The sequence below is a fragment of the Ranitomeya imitator genome, chromosome 5, assembly GCF_032444005.1.
Source record: "Ranitomeya imitator isolate aRanImi1 chromosome 5, aRanImi1.pri, whole genome shotgun sequence".
Classification (NCBI taxonomy): Eukaryota; Metazoa; Chordata; class Amphibia; order Anura; family Dendrobatidae; genus Ranitomeya; species Ranitomeya imitator.
The window spans coordinates 265,279,993-265,300,834 of record NC_091286.1 but is presented as its reverse complement, the minus strand read 5'-3'; the positions used below and the strand labels follow the sequence as shown (position 1 = coordinate 265,300,834).

The 20,842-nt window shown below is 47.7% G+C and overlaps 1 protein-coding gene across 1 annotated transcript in view; it reads right to left on the bottom strand.

The window, feature by feature from the left end:
* AMD1 (adenosylmethionine decarboxylase 1) overlaps positions 1-19,663 on the bottom strand; it is a 42,286-nt gene extending 22,623 nt beyond the window's left edge. Inside the window, exon 1 of the mRNA XM_069726139.1 lies at positions 19,211-19,663. Coding sequence (XP_069582240.1) covers positions 19,211-19,320 — 110 coding nt within the window. The 5' untranslated portion in view covers positions 19,321-19,663. The remainder of the gene's footprint in view (positions 1-19,210) is intronic.
* Between the last annotated feature and the right edge of the window lie 1,179 nt (positions 19,664-20,842).

Genomic DNA, 20,842 nt, shown 5'->3' with positions numbered 1-20,842 from the left:
ACTTATAAGTAGAACACTAAGGTGGAACAGTGTAAGGTCACCAACATCGTAGTTTAACCCAAGTAGGGTATAGTCAATCCAGAAAAAATGGGACCGGAAGAAGGACCATATTGGACCACTGCACTCAAATAGACAAAAAACAACAGAAAGAAAGCAGCATAAAGTCCAGATAAATATGTAGAAAAAACTTTATTAGTAGTAATACCAGGTTTAAAAACGACAGGGGGAAATAATCCCCGTGCTATACTCAGCACGCACCTACATGAACAGGGGACAGGTGCCTACAATATAAATACATCCACATTGTAACCAAGACAGGTATCACAAAGTGATCAAAATAACTGTGCAAGCGAATAAAGTATAACTACATGAATTGGAAACATAGGTCCAAAGAAATATATATAAAAACGCATACACAATAAATGTAACTGGTATACATACCGGTCAGTGTGGAAAAGAGTCCCGGCGTAGACTGGCACCTCACCCCTGTCCCCCCCGACGCGCGTTTCGGCTATTGCCTTTCTCAAGTCTGCACCTGCGGTTTCTGCCAGGAGATGCAGATTTGTGCAGAAAATTCTGCACCCCATTCCGCAACGTGTGCACATAGCCTAAATGATTTCCTGATCTACAATCTTAAGGCGACTAGACAATTTCATATATAAACTTCATGTAATGCAGAACTATCAACAGCAGTAATTTTGCTCAGTTTCTGGTTATAAATACAATGCCATTCATTTCATCACACAATGCTTGCATTATGAGGAAGGCAGTGGCATAACCACTGCAGTCACAACTGCACCCTGGCTTGTATTGGAAGGGTGCCTGTCAGAACTTCAGGTAAATACTGCTTTCAGTGGTATCTGCATTCTCAGACAGTTGTAACAGTGGCAGAGCTCCTCAATTTTTTTTTTTTTATTAGAGCAAACATTCAAACATTGCAAAGAGGCACAAGAGGGGAACGATACTATTGCATGGAGGCACAAGGGTGACATCATTGTGTTTCAAAGGGAGGAAAGGCTACGTTCACATTAGCGTTGCGCCGCCCTGCGTCGGCGACGCAACGCGCGACGCATGTTAAAACGCGTGCAAACGCGCGCAAAAACGCGCGCGTTTTGCGACGCGTGCGTCGTTTTTGACAAAAATCGGACGCACAGAAAATGCAACTTGTTGCATTTTCTTGCGTCCGACGCTAGCGTCGGAAACGACGCACGTGGCGAAAAACGCCACCCAAAAAACGCACGCGTCCCCTATGTTAAACATAGGGGCGCGTCGCCGCTGCGTCGCCGCTGCGTCGCCGACGCAACAGCGGCGCAACGCTAATGTGAACGTAGCCAAACTGACACTTGCAAATGAATAGATGGGATTTTGCATTTCACGTCCAATACAGATTTAACAGAGGAATCACTATCTCATGCAACTAAGACTACGTTCACATTAGCGTTCCGCTAATGTGCGTCGCTGTTGCGTCGGCGACGCGCCCCTATGTTTAACATAGGGGACGCGTGCGTTTTTTGGGTGGCGTTTTTCGACACGTGCGTCGTTTCAGACGCTAGCGTCGGACGCAAGAAAATGCAACAAGTTGCATTTTTCGTGCGTCCGATTTTCGTCAAAAAACGACGCACGCGTCGCAAAACGCAGCGTTTTTGCGCGCGTTTTTTGTGCGTCGCGCGTTGCGTCGCCGACGCACCGGCGCGCAACGCTAATGTGAATGTAGCCTAAATGGTAGTGTGAAAACTTAATAAAATTCCAATCTTTATTTTGTCCTCACTAAAAAGTCAACATGTAAACATGAAAATGAGCTTAATTATGAAAAAAAAGTGCACTGAATTTCAGCCATGTCACAAAATGACCTGCTTTAAGCGATCTTGTTAGCTCAGGACAGTGTTAACAAGGAAACTTATGCTATCACAAGAGCAAACTGGTTGCTTTAAAAGGGGGACAGGTACTTGAAATCATAATCTTCTGTTAAACATGGTTGCCTCTCCATGGAAATGTGCCATCATTATGGCTTTTCATCAAAAAGGTTTTACAGGCCTTAAACCATTTATCAGATCATCAAGAATTTCAAAGACCGGTTTAATTGCTGTGAAGAAGACTTCATGGCACCCATGAAAGAGCCTTAAGAGGATTCAGCTACAGATCGGTTCAGAGCTTGCTCAGGAATGGCAGCAGGCAAGTGTTGGTGCTTCTGCGTGCACAGTGAGAGGTTGGCCTGGTGTCAAGAGGACCAGCAAATAAAGGTACCTTCACATTAAGCGACGCTGCAGCGATACCGACAACGATCCGGATCGCTGCAGCGTCGCTGTTTGGTCGCTGGAGAGCTGACAGACAGACCGCTCTCCAGCGACCAACGATGCCGGTAACCAGGGTAAACATCGGGTAACTAAGCGCAGGGCCGCGCTTAGTAACCCGATGTTTACCCTGGTTACCTTCCTAAAAGTAAAAAAAACAAACAGTACATACTTACCTACAGCCGTCTGTCCTCCAGCGCTGTGCTCTGCACTCCTCCTGTACTGTCTGTGTGAGCACAGCGGCCGGAAAGCAGAGCGGTGACGTCACCGCTCTGCTTTCCGGCTGACCGACGCTCACAGCCAGTACAGGAGGAGTGCAGAGCACAGCGCCGGGGACAGACAGCGGTAGGTAAGTATGTACTGTTTGTTTTTTTTACTTTTAGGAAGGTAACCAGGGTAAACATTGGGTAACTAAGCGCGGCCCTGTGCTTAGTTACCCGATGTTTACCCTGGTTACCAGTGAAGACATCGCTGGATCGGTGTCACACACGCCGATCCAGCGATGTCCACGGGAGATCCAGCGACGAAATAAAGTTCTGGACTTTCTTCAGCGACCAACGATCTCCCAGCAGGGGCCTGATCGTTGGTCGCTGTCACACAACGATTCTATTAACGATATCGTTGCTACGTCACAAAAAGCAACGATATCGTTAACAATATCGTTATGTGTGAAGGTACCTTAAGTCACTTCTCTCCAGGAAACATCAAGGGCAGTGACATTCTGCACAAAACAGGAATTGGGCTGCTGAGGACTGGGGTGAAGTTATTTTCTCTGATAAAAATCTGAAATAATTGTCCGGAGAAGTACTGTGTCATGAAAACAGTAAATCTTGAGACCATTCATGTACGAGTTGCTTTTCATCGCCATGAATAAAGAATGGTATCCAAACATCCTCCAAGAGCAATCTGGTGATGAACAATGCTTTTTACATGAATCCAAAACTTTGTGAAAACCAAAATGTGTATAACAGTCCTGTACAAGTTTTAGGCAAGTGTGTGTGTGGGGGGGGGGGGAAGGCTGCAAAGTAAGGCTATGTTCACACGTTCCTGATTTCCCTCTTTTTTCAGGACTAAAAACCGCAGCTCTTGGCAGAAAACGCAGGTCCTTTTTTTGGTGCGTTTTTTGATGCAGTTTTCTATGCAGAGTCTGTGTGTTTTCTAGGAAGTTTTTTAGGGTTAAAATGGCTGAAAATACCCTAACCCTATTCTAACCTTAGTGGAAAAAAAAAAAATTCTTAATTTTTTTATTGTCCCTACCTATGGAGGGGGGGGGGGGGGGGGGGGGTCATTTACTATTTTTTTTATTTTGATCACTGAGATAGGTTAGGGGGGGAGAGGGGGTGGCATCAGAGCATGGGGGGGGTGGGATTGGGGCAGTGTAGCCACACTGCAGCGGTTCTGCACCACAAACCGCAGAAAACCCGCAGATATTTTTTTCATCTGCGGGTTTGACCTCACAATGGAGGTCTATGGGTGCAGAACCGCTGCAGTTCCGCAAAAAGAAGTGACATGGTACTTCTTTTTTACCGCGGCTATTCAGTGCGGCTTTTTTTTGCGATTTTCCGCAATGTGGGCACAGCAGTTCCTGTTTTCCATAGGGTACATTGTAATGTACCCTGCATGGAAAACAGCTGCGGACACGCAGCAGGAAAATCGCGGCGATTCCGCATGAAAAAAAGGATGGTGTGAACATGGCCTAAGAATGCTTTCAGAAATAGAAGGTTTAATAGTTTCATGTCACAGGGCTGAACTTCAATTTGAATTGGCACTTCGGTCAGGATTAATGGTGTCCTCAATAATGAGAAATATAGGCAGTTATCCATCATGCAATACCATCAGGGAGGCATCTGACTGGAGCCATTTCTTAAATGGAACCTGTCACCCCAAAAATCGATGGTGAGGTAAGCTCACCGTCATCAGGGGCTTATCTACAGCATTCTGTAATGCTGTAGATAAGCCCCCGATGTAACCTGAAAGAGAAAAAAAAGAGGTTAGATTATACTCACCCAGGGGCGGTCCCGCTGCGGTCTGGTCAAGTGTCTCAGGTCCGCATCGGCGCCTCCCATCTTCATTCCATGACGTCCTCTTCTGGTCTTCACGCCGCGGCTCCGGCACAGGCGTACTTTGCCCTGTTGAGGGCAGAGCAAAGTACTGCAGTGCGCAGGCGCCGGGCCTCTCTGACCTTTCCGGCGCCTGCGCACTGCAGTACTATCCTCTGCCCTCAACAGGGCAAAGTACGCCTGCGCCGTAGCGTGAAGACCAGAAGAGGACGTCATGGAATGAAGATCCGGAGCGGACCTGAGACACCCATTTGACCAGACCGCAGCGGGACCGCCCCTGGGTGAGTATAATCTAACGTCTTTTTCTCCTCTTTCAGGTTACATCGGCAGCTTATCTACAGCATTACAGAATGCTGTAGATAAGCCCCTGATGACGGTGAGCTTAAAGGTACCGTCACACTAAGCGACGCTGCAGCGATACCGACAACGATCCGGATCGCTGCAGCGTCGCTGTTTGGTCGCTGGAACGCTACATACTTACCTACCGCTGTCTGTACTCGGCGCTCTGCTTCTCTGGTCTGGCTGTGAGCGCCGGGCAGCCGGAAAGCAGAGCGGTGACGTCACCGCTGTGCTTTCCGGCTGCTGTGCTCACAGCCAGACCAGAGAAGCAGAGCGCCGAGGACAGACAGCGGTAGGTAAGTATGTAGTGGTTGTTTTTTTTACTTTAACAATGGTAACCAGGGTAAACATCGGGTTACTAAGCGCGGCCCTGCGCTTAGTTACCCGATGTTTACCCTGGTTACCAGCGAAGACATCGCTGAATCGGTGTCACACACGCCGATTCAGCGATGTCTACGGGGAGTCCAGCGACCAAATAAAGTTCTGGACTTTCTTCCCCGACCAGCGACAGCACAGCAGGGGCCTGATCGCTGCTGCCTGTCACACTGGACGATATCGCTAGCGAGGACGCTGCAACGTCACGGATCGCTAGCGATATCGTCTAGTGTGACGGTACCTTTACTCACCATCAATTTTGGGGGTGACAGGTTCCCTTTAAAAGGAACCTGTCCCCCCCCAGGCGTTTTTAACTAAAAGAACCACTTGTGCTGCACTAATGCTGCATTGTCAAGGTGGCTCTTTCAGTTCTGGTCCCTGCCAACGCTGCAATAATCGCTTTTATAATGTGCCCCATATACCTCGAATTTGTCAGGGGGGCAGTAAGTTTTTTTTCAGGCATGCACAGTTGCGCTGCCCTTCGAACTTATAGCGCAGGTGCCGGGGACGCTAATGAAGGGAGAGGAGGTGGCGCCTGCCGCACAGAGGCCCTGGGTGACGGTTGTGGTGCGTCTGTGTCAGGGGGGAAAGACCTGCCCCCCTGACAAATTCGAGGTATATGGGGCACATTATAAAAGCGATTATTGCAGCGTTGGCAGGGACCAGAACTAACAGCCACCTTGACAGAATGCAGCATTAGTGCTGCACAAGGTGGCTCTCTTAGCTACAAACGCCTGGTTCCCTTTAAGCAGTAGGACAATTATCCCAAACATACAGCCAATGTCATTAAGATCTATCTTCAGCGTAAACAAAAACAAGGATTCGTGGAATTGAAGCTATGGCTCCCACAAAGCCCTGATCTTAAGATCTGTCTGTGAATACACGGAGAATGATTTGTGCAAGCTTAGTAACAGATCTGTGGATGTTCTCCAAGATGTTTGGAACTCTGAAGAGAATTTGTTTAATCAAAATCTGTGTGCAAGAGTACCTAGAAGAAATGATGCAATTATGAAGACCGCAAAAATGAATTGGATTTCTCTTGTTCACCTGACTTTGTATTTTTGTAATTGATCAAAGTAAACTATTAACACCTGCATTTTTGAAAGATTTCTTACTTCGTGCAAGTTTTATGCAAATATGGAAAAAAAAGCAGCAAGCAAAAAACTGACCAGACTGAATAAAGCTGAACAGTCTGCTACCAAACTGTAAGGCTAGCTTCACACTGGTGTTTGGCAGAGCTGCGTACGCAAGCCTTCTTCCTCCATGAAGCCCCGCCCACTGCAGCCCCTCTTCCTTCAGCTCCGCCTATGCATGTGTCCTGCGTACCCTATCTTTAACAATGTGTACGCAGTCCTCCGCATACGTAGTCTTGACGCTGCGCTGATGTTGCATTTTGTTGCGGTCAGCACAGCTTCAAAATGAAGCATGCGGAGGTATCCGCATACATCCGCATGGCCTGCGTACCCAATGTTAACCCCTTCCCGACCCATGACGCCACGTAGGCGTCATGAAAGTCGGTGCCATTCCGACCCATGACGCCTATGCGGCGTCATGGAAAGATCGCGTCCCTGCAGATCGGGTGAAAGGGTTAACTCCCATTTCACCCGATCTGCAGGGACAGGGGGAGTGGTAGTTTAGCCCAGGGGGGGTGGCTTCACCCCCTCGTGGCTACGATCGCTCTGATTGGCTGTTGAAAGTGAAACTGCCAATCAGAGCGATTTGTAATATTTCACCCATTATAACGGGTGAAATATTACAATCCAGCCATGGCCGATGCTGAAATATCATCGGCCATGGCTGGAAATACTAGTGTGCCCCCACCCCACCCCTCCGATCGCCCCCCCACCCCCCCGATCTGGCCGGTACACTGCTCCGGCTCCCCTCCGTCCTGTGCTCCGCTCCCCCCCGTGCTCCAATCACCCCCCCGTGCTCCAATCACCCCCCGTGCTCCAATCACCCCCCGTGCTCCAATCACCCCCCCTGCACTCCGATCCACCCCCCCCCCCGTGCTCCATTCCAGCCCCCCCGTGCTCCGTTCCACGCCCCCCGCGCTCCGTTCCACCCCTCCCGCGCTCCGATTCCCCCCCCCGTGCTTCGATCCCCCCCCCCCCCCCCGTGGTCCCCCCCCACCCTATCATACTTACCGATCCAGCCGTGGTCCCGTCCGTCTTCTCCCGGGCGCCGCCATCTTCCAAAATGGCGGGCGCATGCGCAGTGCGCCCGCCGAATCTGCCGGTCGGCAGATTCGTTCCAAAGTGCATTTTGATCACTGAGATATAATCTATCTCAGTGATCAAAATAAAAAAAATAATAAATGATCCCCCCCCTTTGTCACCCCCATAGGTAGGGACAATAAAAAAAATAAAGAAATTTTTTTTTTTCCACTAATGTTAGAATAGGGTTAGGGTTAGGGGTAGGGTTAGGGTTAGGGGTAGGGGTAGGGGTAGGGTTAGGGGTAGGGTTAGGGGTAGGGGTAGGGTTAGGGCTAGGGTTAGGGTTAGGAATGTGCACACGTATTCTGGTCCTCTGCGGATTTTTCCGCTGCGGATTTGATAAATCCGCAGTGCTAAACCGCTGCGGATTTATGGCGGATTTACCGCGTTTTTTTCTGCGCATTTCACTGCGGTTTTACAATTGCGATTTTCTATTGGAGCAGTTGTAAAACCGCTGCGGAATCCGCACAAAGAAGTGACATGCTGCGGAATGTAAACCGCTGCGTTTCCGTGCAGTTTTTCCGCAGCATGTGTACAGCGATTTTTGTTTCCCATAGGTTTACATTGAAATGTACACTCATGGGAAACTGCTGCGGATCCGCAGCGTTTTCCGCAGCGTGTGCACATACCTTTAGAATTAGGCCATGTGCACACGGTGCGGATTTGGCTGCGGATTCGCAGCAGTGTTCCATCAGGTTTACAGTACCATGTAAACATATGAAAAACCAAATCCGCTGTGCCCATGGTGCGGAAAATACCGCGCGGAAACGCTGCATTGTATTTTCCGCAGCATGTCAATTCTTTGTGCGGATTCCGCAGCGTTTTACACCTGTTCCTCAATAGGAATCCGCAGGTGAAATCCGCACAAAAAACACTGGAAATCCGCGGAAAATCCGCAGGTAAAACACAGTGCCTTTTACCCGCAGATTTTTCAAAAATGGTGCGGAAATATCTCACACGAATCCGCAACGTGGGCACATAGCCTTAGGGTTAGGGTTGGAATTAAGGTTGTGGTTAGGGTTAGGGGTGTGTTGGGGTTAGTGTTGTGGTTAGGGGTGTGTTGGGGTTAGGGTTGTGATTAGGGTTATGGCTACAGTTGGGATTAGGGTTAGGGGTGTGGGGGGGTTAGTGTTGGAGTTAGAATTGAGGGGTTTCCACTGTTTAGGCACATCAGGGGTCTCCAAACGCAACATGGCGCCACCATTGATTCCAGCCAATCTCGTATTCAAAAAGTCAAATGGTGCTCCCTCACTTCCGAGCCCTGACGTGTGCCCAAACAGTGGTTTACCCCCACATATGGGGTACCAGCATACTCAGGACAAACTGCGCAACAATTACTGGGGTCCAATTTCTCCTGTTACCCTTGTGAATCTAAAAAAATGCTTGCTAAAACATAATTTTTGAGGAAAGAAAACGTATTTATTATTTTCACGGCTCTGCATTATAAACTTCTATGAAGCACTTGGGGGTTCAAAGTGCTCACCACACATCTAGATAAGTTCCTTTCAGGGTCTAGTTTCCAAAATGGGGTCACTTGTGGGGGGTTTCTACTGTTTAGGCACATCAGGGGCTCTGCAAACGCAACGTGACGCCCGCAGAGCATTCCATCAAAGTCTGCATTTCAAAACGTCACTACTTCAATTCCGAGCCCCGGCATGTGCCCAAACAGTGATTTACCCCCACATATGGGGTATCACCGTACTCAGGAGAAACTGGACAACAACTTTTGGGGTCAAATTTCTCCTGTTACCCTTGGGAAAATTAAAAAATTCTGGGCTAAATAATTATTTTTGAGGAAAGAAAACGTATTTATTATTTTCACGGCTCTGCATTATAAACTTCTATGAAGCACTTGGGGGTTCAAAGTGCTCACCACACATCTAGATAAGTTCCTTTGGGGGTCTAGTTTCCAAAATGGGGTCACTTGTGGGGGGTTTCTACTGTTAAGCCACATCAGGGGCTCTGCAAATGCAACGTGACGCCCACAGAGCATTCCATCAAAGTCTGCATTTCAAAACGTCACTACTTCACTTTCGAGCCCCGGCATGTGCCCAAACAGTGATTTACCCCCACATATGGGGTATCAGCGTACTCAGGAGAAACTGGACAACAACTTTTGGGGTCAAATTTCTCCTGTTACCCTTGGGAAAATAAAAAATTGCAGGCTAAAAGATCATTTTTGAGAAAATAATTTTTTTTTTTATTTTCATGGCTCTGCGTTATAAACTTCTGTGAAGCACTTGGGGGTTCAAAGTCCTCACCACACATCTAGATTAGTTCCTTTGGGGGTCTAGTTTCTAAAATGGTGTCATTTCTGGGGGATCTCCAATGTTTAGGCACACAGGGGCTCTCCAAACGTGACATGGTGTCCGCTAATGATTGGAGCTAATTTTCCATTTAAAAAGCCAAATGGCGTGCCATCCCTTCCGAGCCCTGCCGTGCGCCCAAACAGTGGTTTACCCCCACATATGGGGTATCAGCGTACTCAGGACAAACTGGACAACAATATTTGGGGTCCAATTTCTCCTATTATCCTTGGCAAAATAGGAAATTCCAGGCTAAAAAATCATTTTTGAGGAAAGAAAAATTATTTTTTATTTTCATGGCTCTGCGTTATAAACTTCTGTGAAGCACCTGGGGGTTTAAAGTGCTCAATATGCATCTAGATAAGTTCCTTGGGGGGTCTAGTTTCCAAAATGGGGTCACTTGTGGGGGAGCTCCAATGTTTAGGCACACAGGGGCTCTCCAAACGCGACATGGTGTCCGCTAACAATTGGAGCTAATTTTCCATTCAAAAAGTCAAATGGCGCGCCTTCTCTTCCGAGCCCTGCCGAGTGCCCAAACAGTGGTTTACCCCCCCATATGAGGTATCGGCGTACTCGGGAGAAATTGCCCAACAAATTTTATGATCCATTTTATCCTACTGCCCATGTGAAAATGAAAAAATTGAGGCGAAAAGAATTTTTTTGTGAAAAAAAATTACTTTTTCATTTTTACAGATCAATTTGTGAAGCACCTGAGGGTTTAAAGTGCTCACTAGGCATCCAAATTAGTTCCTTGGGGGGTCTAGTTTCCAAAATGGGGTCACTTGTGGGGGAGCGCCAATGTTTAGGCACACAGGAGCTATCCAAACGCGACATGGTGTCCGCTAACGATGGAAATAATTTTTCATTCAAAAAGTCAAATGGCGCTCCTTCCCTTCCGAGCCTTACCATGTGCCCAAACAGTGGTTTACCTCCACATGTGAGGTATTGGTGTACTCAGGAGAAATTGCCCAACACATTTTAGGATCCATTTTATCCTGTTGCCCATGTGAAAATGAAAAAATTGAGGCTAAAAGAATTTTTTTGCGAAAAAAAAGTACTTTTTCATTTTTACGGATCAATTTGTGAAGCACCTGGGGGTTCAAAGTGCTCACTATGCATCTAGATAAGTTCCTTGGGGCGTCTAGTTTCCAAAATGGGGTCACTTGTGGGGGAGCTCCAATTTTTAGGCACACGGGGGCTCTCCAAACGTGACATGGTGTCCGCTAAAGAGTGGAGCCAATTTTTGATTCAAAAAGTCAAATGGCGCTCCTTCCCTTCCAAGCCCTGCCGTGCGCCAAAACAGTGGTTTACCCCCACATATGAGGTATCAGCGTACTCAGGACAAATTGGACAACAACTTTCGTGGTTCAGTTTCTCCTTTTACCATTGGGAAAATAAAAAAATTGTTGCTAAAAGATAATTTTTGTGACTAAAAAGTTAAATGTTCATTTTTTCCTTCCATGTTGCTTCTGCTTCTGTGAAGCACCTGAAGGGTTAATAAACTTCTGGAATGTGGTTTTGAGTACCTTGAGGGGTGCAGTTTTTAGAATGGTGTCACTTTTGGGTATTTTCAGCCATATAGACCCCTCAAACTGACTTCAAATGTGAGGTGGTCCCTAAAAAAATGGTTTTGTAAATTTCGTTGTAAAAATGACAAATCGCTGGTCGAATTTTAACCCTTATAACTTCCTAACAAAAAAAAATTTTGTTTCCAAAATTGTGCTGATGTAAAGTAAACATGTGGGAAATGTTATTTATTAACTATTTTGTGTCACATATCTCTCTGGTTTAACAGAATAAAAATTCAAAATGTGAAAATTGCTAAATTTTCAAAATTTTCGCCAAATTTCCGTGTTTATCACAAATAAATGCAGAATTTATTGACCTAAATTTACCACTAACATGAAGCCCAATATGTCACGAAAAAACAATCTCAGAACCGCTAGGATCCGTTGAAGCGTTCCTGAGTTATTACCTCATAAAGGGACACTGGTCAGAATTGCAAAAAACGGCAAGGTCTTTAAGGTCAAAATAGGCTGGGTCTTGAAGGGGTTAAAGATAGGGTACGCAGGACGCATGCATAGGTGGAGCTGAAGGAAGAGGCGTGGCAGTGGGCGGGGCTTCAGATAAAGAAGGCTTTCGTCCGCAGCCCTGCTGAGCGCTAGTGTGAAGCTAGCCTTATTGAACGGATAATGCTTCAGACATAAGTACAATTAAACTAATGAATGAGAAAACTTCAGATTCGGTATGTTTCAGATGGAAGGCCACAGTCCTGTTCCCATAACGGAGGAACAAACAGATATTACTACAGAAGAACAGCAAAATCATTCTTTACAATTAGATGATCTTGATGAAGCTGCTTCCAAGCTTTCTCATATTAATCACATGCGCTGTGTTTTGCACACGCTGCAGCTGGCAATAAGAGATAGTCCGCAAGGAGGGACATGCTGGAACTCTGACAAAGTGAGGAAATTGGTTATTGCTGCCAGAACCCCCTAAAATTGATTCCATCATGAAGAGACGTACTGGAAAGGGGCACTTGTGGATCAAGCCCCTCGGTGGGCCAGCACCTATTTAATGATTGAGCGATTGCTTGAGCTGAAACCCTTCCTTGTAGATATGGCCAACCCTCAGGTAACATTACATAAGGTCAATGGACACAGGTGGCTGAATTGAAGGAATTGCTTCATTACCCATTTACAGTGACTAAAAAGTTACAAGCTGAGGATTTAACTCCTTGCATTTTTATAAAGGAGTGGAAAAACTTGCTGTTCTGCTTGTACCAAAGAGGAGGTTTAATAGCAGATGGCATTAGTGCTTCAATGAAACGGAGAGAGACACTGCTATAAGAAAAGACAATTGTTCTGGTAGCAATTTATGTGGCCCCGAGTCATCGTATATTGCTGGATGATCAACAGTTCTGACTGAAGTAGCAGTTAGGATGGGTGGGTTACAGGACTGGCAAGAGGACTTGGGTCTTGCCAGTGGTAGTGCTACCATATCTTCAGCCTCATCAGATAAGGAGTTTCATTTTGAAAAGTATTTGGATGACATGGAGAAGGCAAAGGGTTGCCACAGGGTAAAGGATTCCACTCCCACAGCAAACAGATTAACCGTATTTCAGGAAAATGTTTCATTTGCTCTCAAAGTAGAAAAGTTCAACCGTTCATCAAAAGTGACGGTGCACAAGGCAAATCCTTTATATCCTGAATGGAAGCGATACCATTTCTCAGACCAAAATCATAGACTGCACAATTGTTATTCAGTACGTTGTTGAAAACTTTTTTTCCCCACTTACAGCATAGTGAATTTAATATTTACAATTTATTAAAGTTTGTGTTCTATAGTTGAATTACAATAAATATTTTTATGTTCTATCTATATAGCTTGATTATTGTATCATAATGGTGATGAAAAGCTTGATGTTACCATTTTACTACAGTAAATGCATTCCAAACATGAGCTATCTATGAGGGAGTCGGAGTCTGAAAAATTGAGAAGTTGGAGGTTTGGCTTGCAGACTCCTGACTTACAGCCCTGATTACTGCTCATAGGAATATTTTTGCATTTTATAAAACTATTGGTTGGCTTGGCCCCTTTTGTAAGGGACACATAGCGACAGAAGTTTTTCTGGTGTACAAATCTTAAGCATTTTTTGATTAATTTGATTGGCAGGTGTGGCCACGCCTCCCTCTGCCCATTTAGACTAAGCTAAACTAGGAAAAGGACACCAAAATTCGCACATTTTTCAGTCTTAAGCCAGTTTTCTGTAGTCTGAAGTTTTGATGAATTGGCCCCAATGTTTTGCAAACATCTTAGCATATACAAAGTGCTGCTGCTTTTGTTTTTAAAACTGTTGCACAGTACAGTATATTGTTTATTTTTTGGGGTGGGGATCAGTCTATATGGACTTTGAGTTCGACTGTCACCACAGAGACAAGCTATTGGGAGTAAGAGTCCAAAAGCTGACTTTAGTTACATCTCCGTAGGAAGGATCTCTATCTAGGTTACATAAAGGTTAATGAAAAAGGTTTGACCTTGAATCTCATTTTGAATGGGTGATGTGACCCAACTAATGGGAATGACCTGATCGGACACAATTGAGGACTGACCATGAAACATTCTTTAGTGCTGCCTGGTAAATGACCACTTTCCAGCATAAATCAGCCATATGACAAGCAGATTTTTAACCACAGTATCTGCAATTCTTTTATACAATTCAGCTATCCCTGTCCATTTTCTTTTACAACTCCTGAGCTCTGCATTATGAAGTATTCTCTTAAACACAGAAGCGTTCCTCACAGGCATAGATGGCGAATGCATAACTACTTAGCATGAGTGTACATGGAAAAGTGATTTTACTTGCAAGGTAGTAGTCTCCAGAGACATGAAGCCATTTCCTAAATCGTTCCTAAAATGGTTTAAAAGAATAAACCATATTTATTGCCTATTGCTACAAGAGATGAGCTTGCAATTCTTAAAGGGAACCTGTCACCCCCAAAATGGAAGTTGAGCTAAGCCCACCGGCATCAGGGGCTTATCTACAGCATTCTGGAATGCTGTAGATAAGCCCCCGATGTATCCTGAAACATGAGAAAAAGAGGTTAGATTATACTCACCCAGGGGCAGTCCCGCTGCGGTCCGGTCCGATGGGTGTCGCGGTCCGGCGCCTTTCATCTTCTTACGATTACGTCCTCTTCTTGTCTGCCCTGTTGAGGGCAGAGCAAAGTACTGCAGTGCGCAGGTGCTGGGCCTCTCTGACCTTTCCGGGCGCCTGCGCACTGCAGGACGTCATCGTAAGAAGATGGGAGGCCCCGGACCGTGATGCTCATCGGATCGGACCGCCCACGTGAGTATAATCTAACCTCTTTTTCTCATCTTTCAGGATACATTGGGGGCTTATCTACAGCATTCCAGAATGCTGTAGATAAGCCCCTGAGGCTGGTGGGCTTAGCTCATATTCGATTTTGTGGTGACAGGTTACCTTTAAAAGGGAATGTGTCACCCCGTGACGCTTTTAAGCTATGACTATGGGCATACAGGTAATAGAATGGTTTAACCAGTCTTACCTGTATGCCTCAGCTTAGGTCTAGGTGTGGAGAAATGCACTTTTAATATTTTATGATAATGATTTATTTTAGACTCTGGGCCATGTGGTGCCTGGAAGAAATCCCTGCATCCTGTCTTCATTACAATATCACCCCCTTCCCATGAACATGACACTGATCTGTGACTTGCAGTTGCAGCGCGACAATCCAGCGCCGTCCTTTTGGGTACCTTATTTGCAGTTTTAATAGCAGGGTCTTCATCCTGCTTGACATAAAAGATTAAACGTGCATTTCTCAACTTCTAAACCACAGCTATGAGGCATTTATTTAAGACTAGATTAACCATTCTATTACCTGTATGCCCATAGAAATAGCTTAAAAGCATCCCAGGGGTGACCAATTCCCTTTAAACTGCTCTAGGTAAAATTAAAGCCTTGACTGGTTGCTATGGGCAACAGAATTTACTTTTAGGCAAGTTTCATAAGCCTGCCTCAATATATTCAGCATACATTGGCCATCCTGGAAAAATTATGGTATTTTGAGGGACTACTGCATAAACGAGTATAAGCCATTAAAAAATAATGTATAGGTTTTTGTGCAAACTTTTGTGAATACATTTTAGGTGAGATGCCATTTTTGCCATGTTGATTACTTCTTACTTTCTGGCATTATTCCTTTAATGGCGGCTACATCGCCCAAAATGTCTCTAGCTTAGTATAAGGTGAAGACTCAACATAATGCACATGGCTTGTGTCACAAGCCTATTTTGATTCAGCAGTGATAAATCAATGACCTGATAGGTTTCACCCTGTAAGCTTTTACAAGTTGAAAGTGGGGAATACTGGATAGCATACAAGAAGATTCAGCACACATCACCTATGTATGTACACAGGTGGTGGGAGATAGGGAAGGGTTGCAAGTGCAACTAACCACTTCATTAATTGAGCTACTTGATTCTCCACCTTTATATTCAGCTGCATGGAGGATATGCAAAAGAAATAAAGAGACTGGAGCGGTGTGGGAGTAGGAAGCCTGAAGGGAGATTTCAGGAAATGTAGTTTACATTGGTCACAATGGGCAGCTCTAATGCACCACCCACTTCACATTGAACAGAAAGAAGCTAGAGGTAGAAAATTATGTAAGAAACTGGCCAGTGAGGAACTGAGGGCATGGCTTACTTTAGAGCCCTTAGTATGCTGCAGGGAGATTGATAAAACTGGGATAACCCCTTATGTAAACCAATAAGGCTAGGACATCATGCACGCACTGCAGTCCAAAAAGAATCTAACAGGATCTGCATATTACCCTATAACAAATGCGCATGTCAGCCTGCAACCCTACATTCCCCTGGAGAAAGCGGAGGACATCCACTTGGTGTCAGAGCGGGGTGGCGGCGACATGCTTAGCCCCATATCCTGGAACCTGTTGCACTGCTTCTAGGGTGCAGGCCCAGCTCCAAGCAGCTTCTTACTAGCACAGTAGGTGTTCTGAGGAGAAATCAAAAGCATGGCTGGAGTGCACATGTAACATTCAGATACTGCCTTTAATTATTCCAACGGAACAATACTAATCTAACTGGAAATATCTTATTGTTGAGCAATTTAATTTGTGGTGGAATTAAGGTGTGCTAAACATTTTAGATGGAGATGGCGGGTGCTAGCTTGTGGCAAGAGCTGCAGAATCTGCTACAGCACATTCCATAGATTATCACGCCGCCCACCCCATTGGCTGTGAGAGGATTCACCATGGGAAAGGGGTGAGCCAGCGAGAAACTCACGTGTATCAGCAGCAGACTTGCTGCTTCAATGACCTGCCCCACACAGGCTCTGCATGCTGCACATTATATAGGTGCATTACTAAGCCAAGCGTATTTAGCAAGTCACAGCCCTTGTGCAAGGGCTAAGGCTGCACTGTGGTTGGTTCCTTTGTACACACATCCTCCGAACTGTACCCTGCTATGGAGAATGTTGGCACTATATACAAATTCTCATGCCAGCGGTAATACAAGGTTGCCATCACTTGCACAGCACCATGCTGAAGAGAAGCCCGGTTTTAGGGACATCAAAAGCCACTGTGCCAGTTTGCTAATGGGTAGTAAGAGCACTGTGTCTATGGTGACATTTATTATGCTTACTTATGTAGCACTATCATATTCCGCAGCGCTTCACAGACATCGCTGTCCCCATTGTGGCTCACAATTTAAAATTACCCATCAGTATGTCTTTAGAATTTGTGAGGAAACCCACGCAGACATGGGGAGAACATGCAAAATCCTTGCAGATATTCTCCTTGGTGGGATGTGAACCCAGAACCCCAGAGCTGCAAAAAGCTATAGTGCTAACCACTGAGCCACCGTGCAGTGACCAATTGAAAGGATGCACGAAGCAGAAAAGGTTCATTCACAATACTTGAATTTAATAGGCTCCAGTCACAACAGATGGTTTGGCCAGCAGATCTCCCAACTCCTCCGTCCCGTGCTGTCCCCAAGAGATCTGCCTCCAGATTCCTTTGCTGGCAGGCTTACCTTGCGAAGAACAAAGGGATCTGCAATCCAAAATCAGACATGTCAGATCCTTACTTCTTCCCCATCATCTGTTAGGGACCCTTACACACAACAGACCATCAGCTGGTTTGTGTAATGGGGGGCCTTACAGCAAAATATGTTTCACTTACATTAAAGGGGATGTTCATTACTAGATAACCCCAGCACGATAATTTCAGGACCAATTAAAATAAAAACAGTGGCTCCCTCTTTTCTGTTTCGGCATCTTTCCAGGAATGTCGGTGCCACTGTTCCCAGAGTGACGTCAGTAAATTACGGCTGCAACTCATCAATATTTCATTGGAGTGGACGCCCGCCCTGATGAATCCGTAAAGGCCGCTGCTGGTGAGCGAACCCTGGCATACCAGCTCATGTAATCATTGCCACCATCAGTGGTGGGCAGCACAAGTAGTGACATGTATAACTCTACACTCAGTAGCATATAGATAATAGCACTGCAGAAGTAATCTGTCGCCAGCAGCACAGGCTCTTCAAATGAATGACTCTAGGCCTGCTCACTGGACAGGGGCTACACAGGGGACCACCTTCTTCACTTGTCCCTTATAAGGGCAACGTGGAGAAGGAAGCCATTAGGCAGCGTGTGCAAATGAAGCACATAATGTGGAAGTGTGTGGTGGGCAGAAGGGTCACAGCCACACCCTCCCCACAGTGAGGCAAGCAGCACAACGGGAGAAGGCAAGGCACGCAACCCCCCCCACAGGGGCAGCAGGGCCGGGGAAGGGCAAGACAGGCACCCCCACAGGGGCAGCAGGGCCGGGGAAGGGCAAGAGAGGCACCCCCACAGGGGCAGCAGGGCCGGGGAAGGGCAAGACAGGCACCCCCACAGGGGCAGCAGGGCCGGGGAAGGGCAAGACAGGCACCCCCACAGGGGCAGCAGGGCCGGGGAAGGGCAAGAGAGGCGCACACCCCCCACAGGGGCAACAGGATCGGGGAAGTGCAAGACAGGCACCCCCCCCACAGGGGCAGCAGGACCGGGGAAGGGCAAGACAGGCACCCCACAGGGGCAGCAGGGCCGGGGAAGGGCAAGACAGGCACCCCCACAGGGGCAGCAGGGCCGGGGAAGGGCAAGAGAGGCGCACACCCCCCACAGGGGCAGCAGGATCGGAGAAGGGCAACAGGAGCACCCCCAGGGAGAGCAGGACATGCCCACCCCCCTCAGGCGCAACCAGGATCAGGGGAAGGCAACACAACCAGGGGTAAGGAGTGCACATACCACCTCAGGGGCAGCACAGCTGGGGGGACAGGGAGGGCACACACACCACCTCAGGGGCAGCACAGCTGGGGGGACAGGGAGGGCACACACACCACCTCAGGGGCAGCACAGCTGGGGGGACAGGGAGGGCACACATCACCTCAGGGGCAGCACAGCTCGGGGGACAGAGAGGGCACACATGCCACCTCAGTGGCAGCACAGCTGGGGGGACAGGGAGGGCACACATCACCTCAGGGGCAGCACAGCTGGGGGGACAGGGAGGGCACACACACCACCTCAGGGGCAGCACAGCTGGGGGGACAGGGAGGGCACACATCACCTCAGGGGCAGCACAGCTCGGGGGACAGAGAGGGCACACATGCCACCTCAGTGGCAGCACAGCTGGGGGGACAGGGAGGGCACACATCACCTCAGGGGCAGCACAGCTCGGGGGACAGAGGGCACACACCACCTCAGGGGCAGCGCAGCTCGGGGAGGGCAGCACGGACACACCTCACCAGCAGCACACCCGGGGATGAGTAGCATGGAGGAGCACAGCACACCTGGGGAGGGCGCGGACTATGAAGCCCTGTGTTACCGCCATGCTATACATCGCCTTGAGGAGCTGCAGCCACGAATGAATGAAAGTCGCTGAATAAAGCCGCGTACTCCTCCACAGCGGCCGACTGTAACGTCATCTAGAGAAACAAAATGGCTGGTCGGCTGTGCCCGCCAGCGGAGATGTCAGCGTCCCCTCCCCCATGCCGCAGAGCACATGGGCGGCCTTCAGCACAGAGGAGCCGCCGCCGTGCCATCTGCTCACCTTGGGATGTCCCGAAGGTCTCCGGATCCTTTGCTCTCATCCTGCTGGCTGAACCAGACCTCCAGCAGCTTCTCCGTGCCTTCAAAGAAGTGCGCGCCGCTCTCCTCCATCTCCCGGCAGCCGGAGACCCACCAACAACGCAGAAAATAACGAGAAACGGAAAACAGATAGCTGCTCACTTTCCTCCCGCGGCACACCGGCCGAGCTTTTTTGGTAAAAACGGTTAAGAATGAAATGATTCTGGAATATTCTTAGTGTTTCGCTTATTCCTTGGCGTGCGGAAGGTTCTGTGAGGTGTTAGGCTTTGTAGTAGATGTTGGGTGTTTCTTTATGTGATGGATATAGTGCGTTTCTCCGGTACAGTCTCTTATTTCCCGTTATATCGATTCCCCTGTTACAGAGAACGCGAATGAGCGAGCGCTAGCTAATATCGCCGGCCATACTGTGTAAAGCGGCAAGAAGGGGGCGAACGAATGCTTATATACCCGGGAGGCGGCGACGCTGATGACGTAACCGCTGGGTTGAGGAACAGCCTATCAGCTGAAGAAAGGCTTGACGGGGCGACGTCAGCAGTGTAAGCCCCGCCCAGAAGCGCTAAAGCCGGCTGTGCAGGGGTGGGCGGGGCGCAGGCATGCTGGAGGCGGTCATTCCCGCGAGCATGGCGGAGGTCTGAGGAGGAGAGAGCGCAGGGAATGTCCGCGGGCGGGCACGTGTGTGTCATACTCGGAGCAGCCGCATATCTGTACAGCAGTCTGTGGGGCCATTCTGTGCCTCAGTTTATATGTATGTATTCATTGAACAGAAAGATAATGGTGGCATGTGCCCTCAGCTGCCAGGTTATCAGGCCCCTGTCATGTGGCGGCACACAGCCTGTATATCATGACATAGGCCAGAGACTGGAAGCTCGGTGTGATGTCGACGTTCCCCACGGCGCACACTTAGGCTACATTCACATTTGCGGAGACACAACGCAAACAAAAACGCATGCAAAACGCATTGTTTTGTGACACATGCGTCCTTTTTTGGCATGATTTTGGACACAAAAAAAATGCAACTTGCGTCCTCTGCGCCCTGACGCTTGCGCCAAAAATGACGCATGCATCACAAAACGCAAGACAAAGCATGTCCATGCGCCCCCATGTTAAATATAGGGGCACATGACGCATGCGTTGCCACGGCTGCGCCTGACGCAGCCCTGCAAAACGCTAATGTGAACGTAGCCTTACAGCGCCTAAAATCCTCTTAGGCCACAATCGCACAGTATTTTACCTCAGCATGTGTAAGCCTGTGGGTAGGTGCACACGTTGCGGATTTGCCTGTGGTATTTTCTGTGCGGATTCTGTATCTCTTGGCAGAAAACGCAGGTCAAAATCTGCGCTTTTTTTGCGGATTTCATGTGATTTTACCCCTGCGGATTCCTATTATGGAATGGGTGCAGAAAAGCTGCAGATCCGCACAAAGAATTGACATGCTCCTTTTAATCTGCTGCGTTTTCCACGTGGAATTTTCCACACTATTAGCACAGCGTTTTTTTGCCATTGTAGTCTAAATCACTCGCGGATCTGCAGCGTTTCTGCACGGAAAAAACGCGGATCCGCAGGAAATCTGCAACGCGTGCACATAGCCTAAACC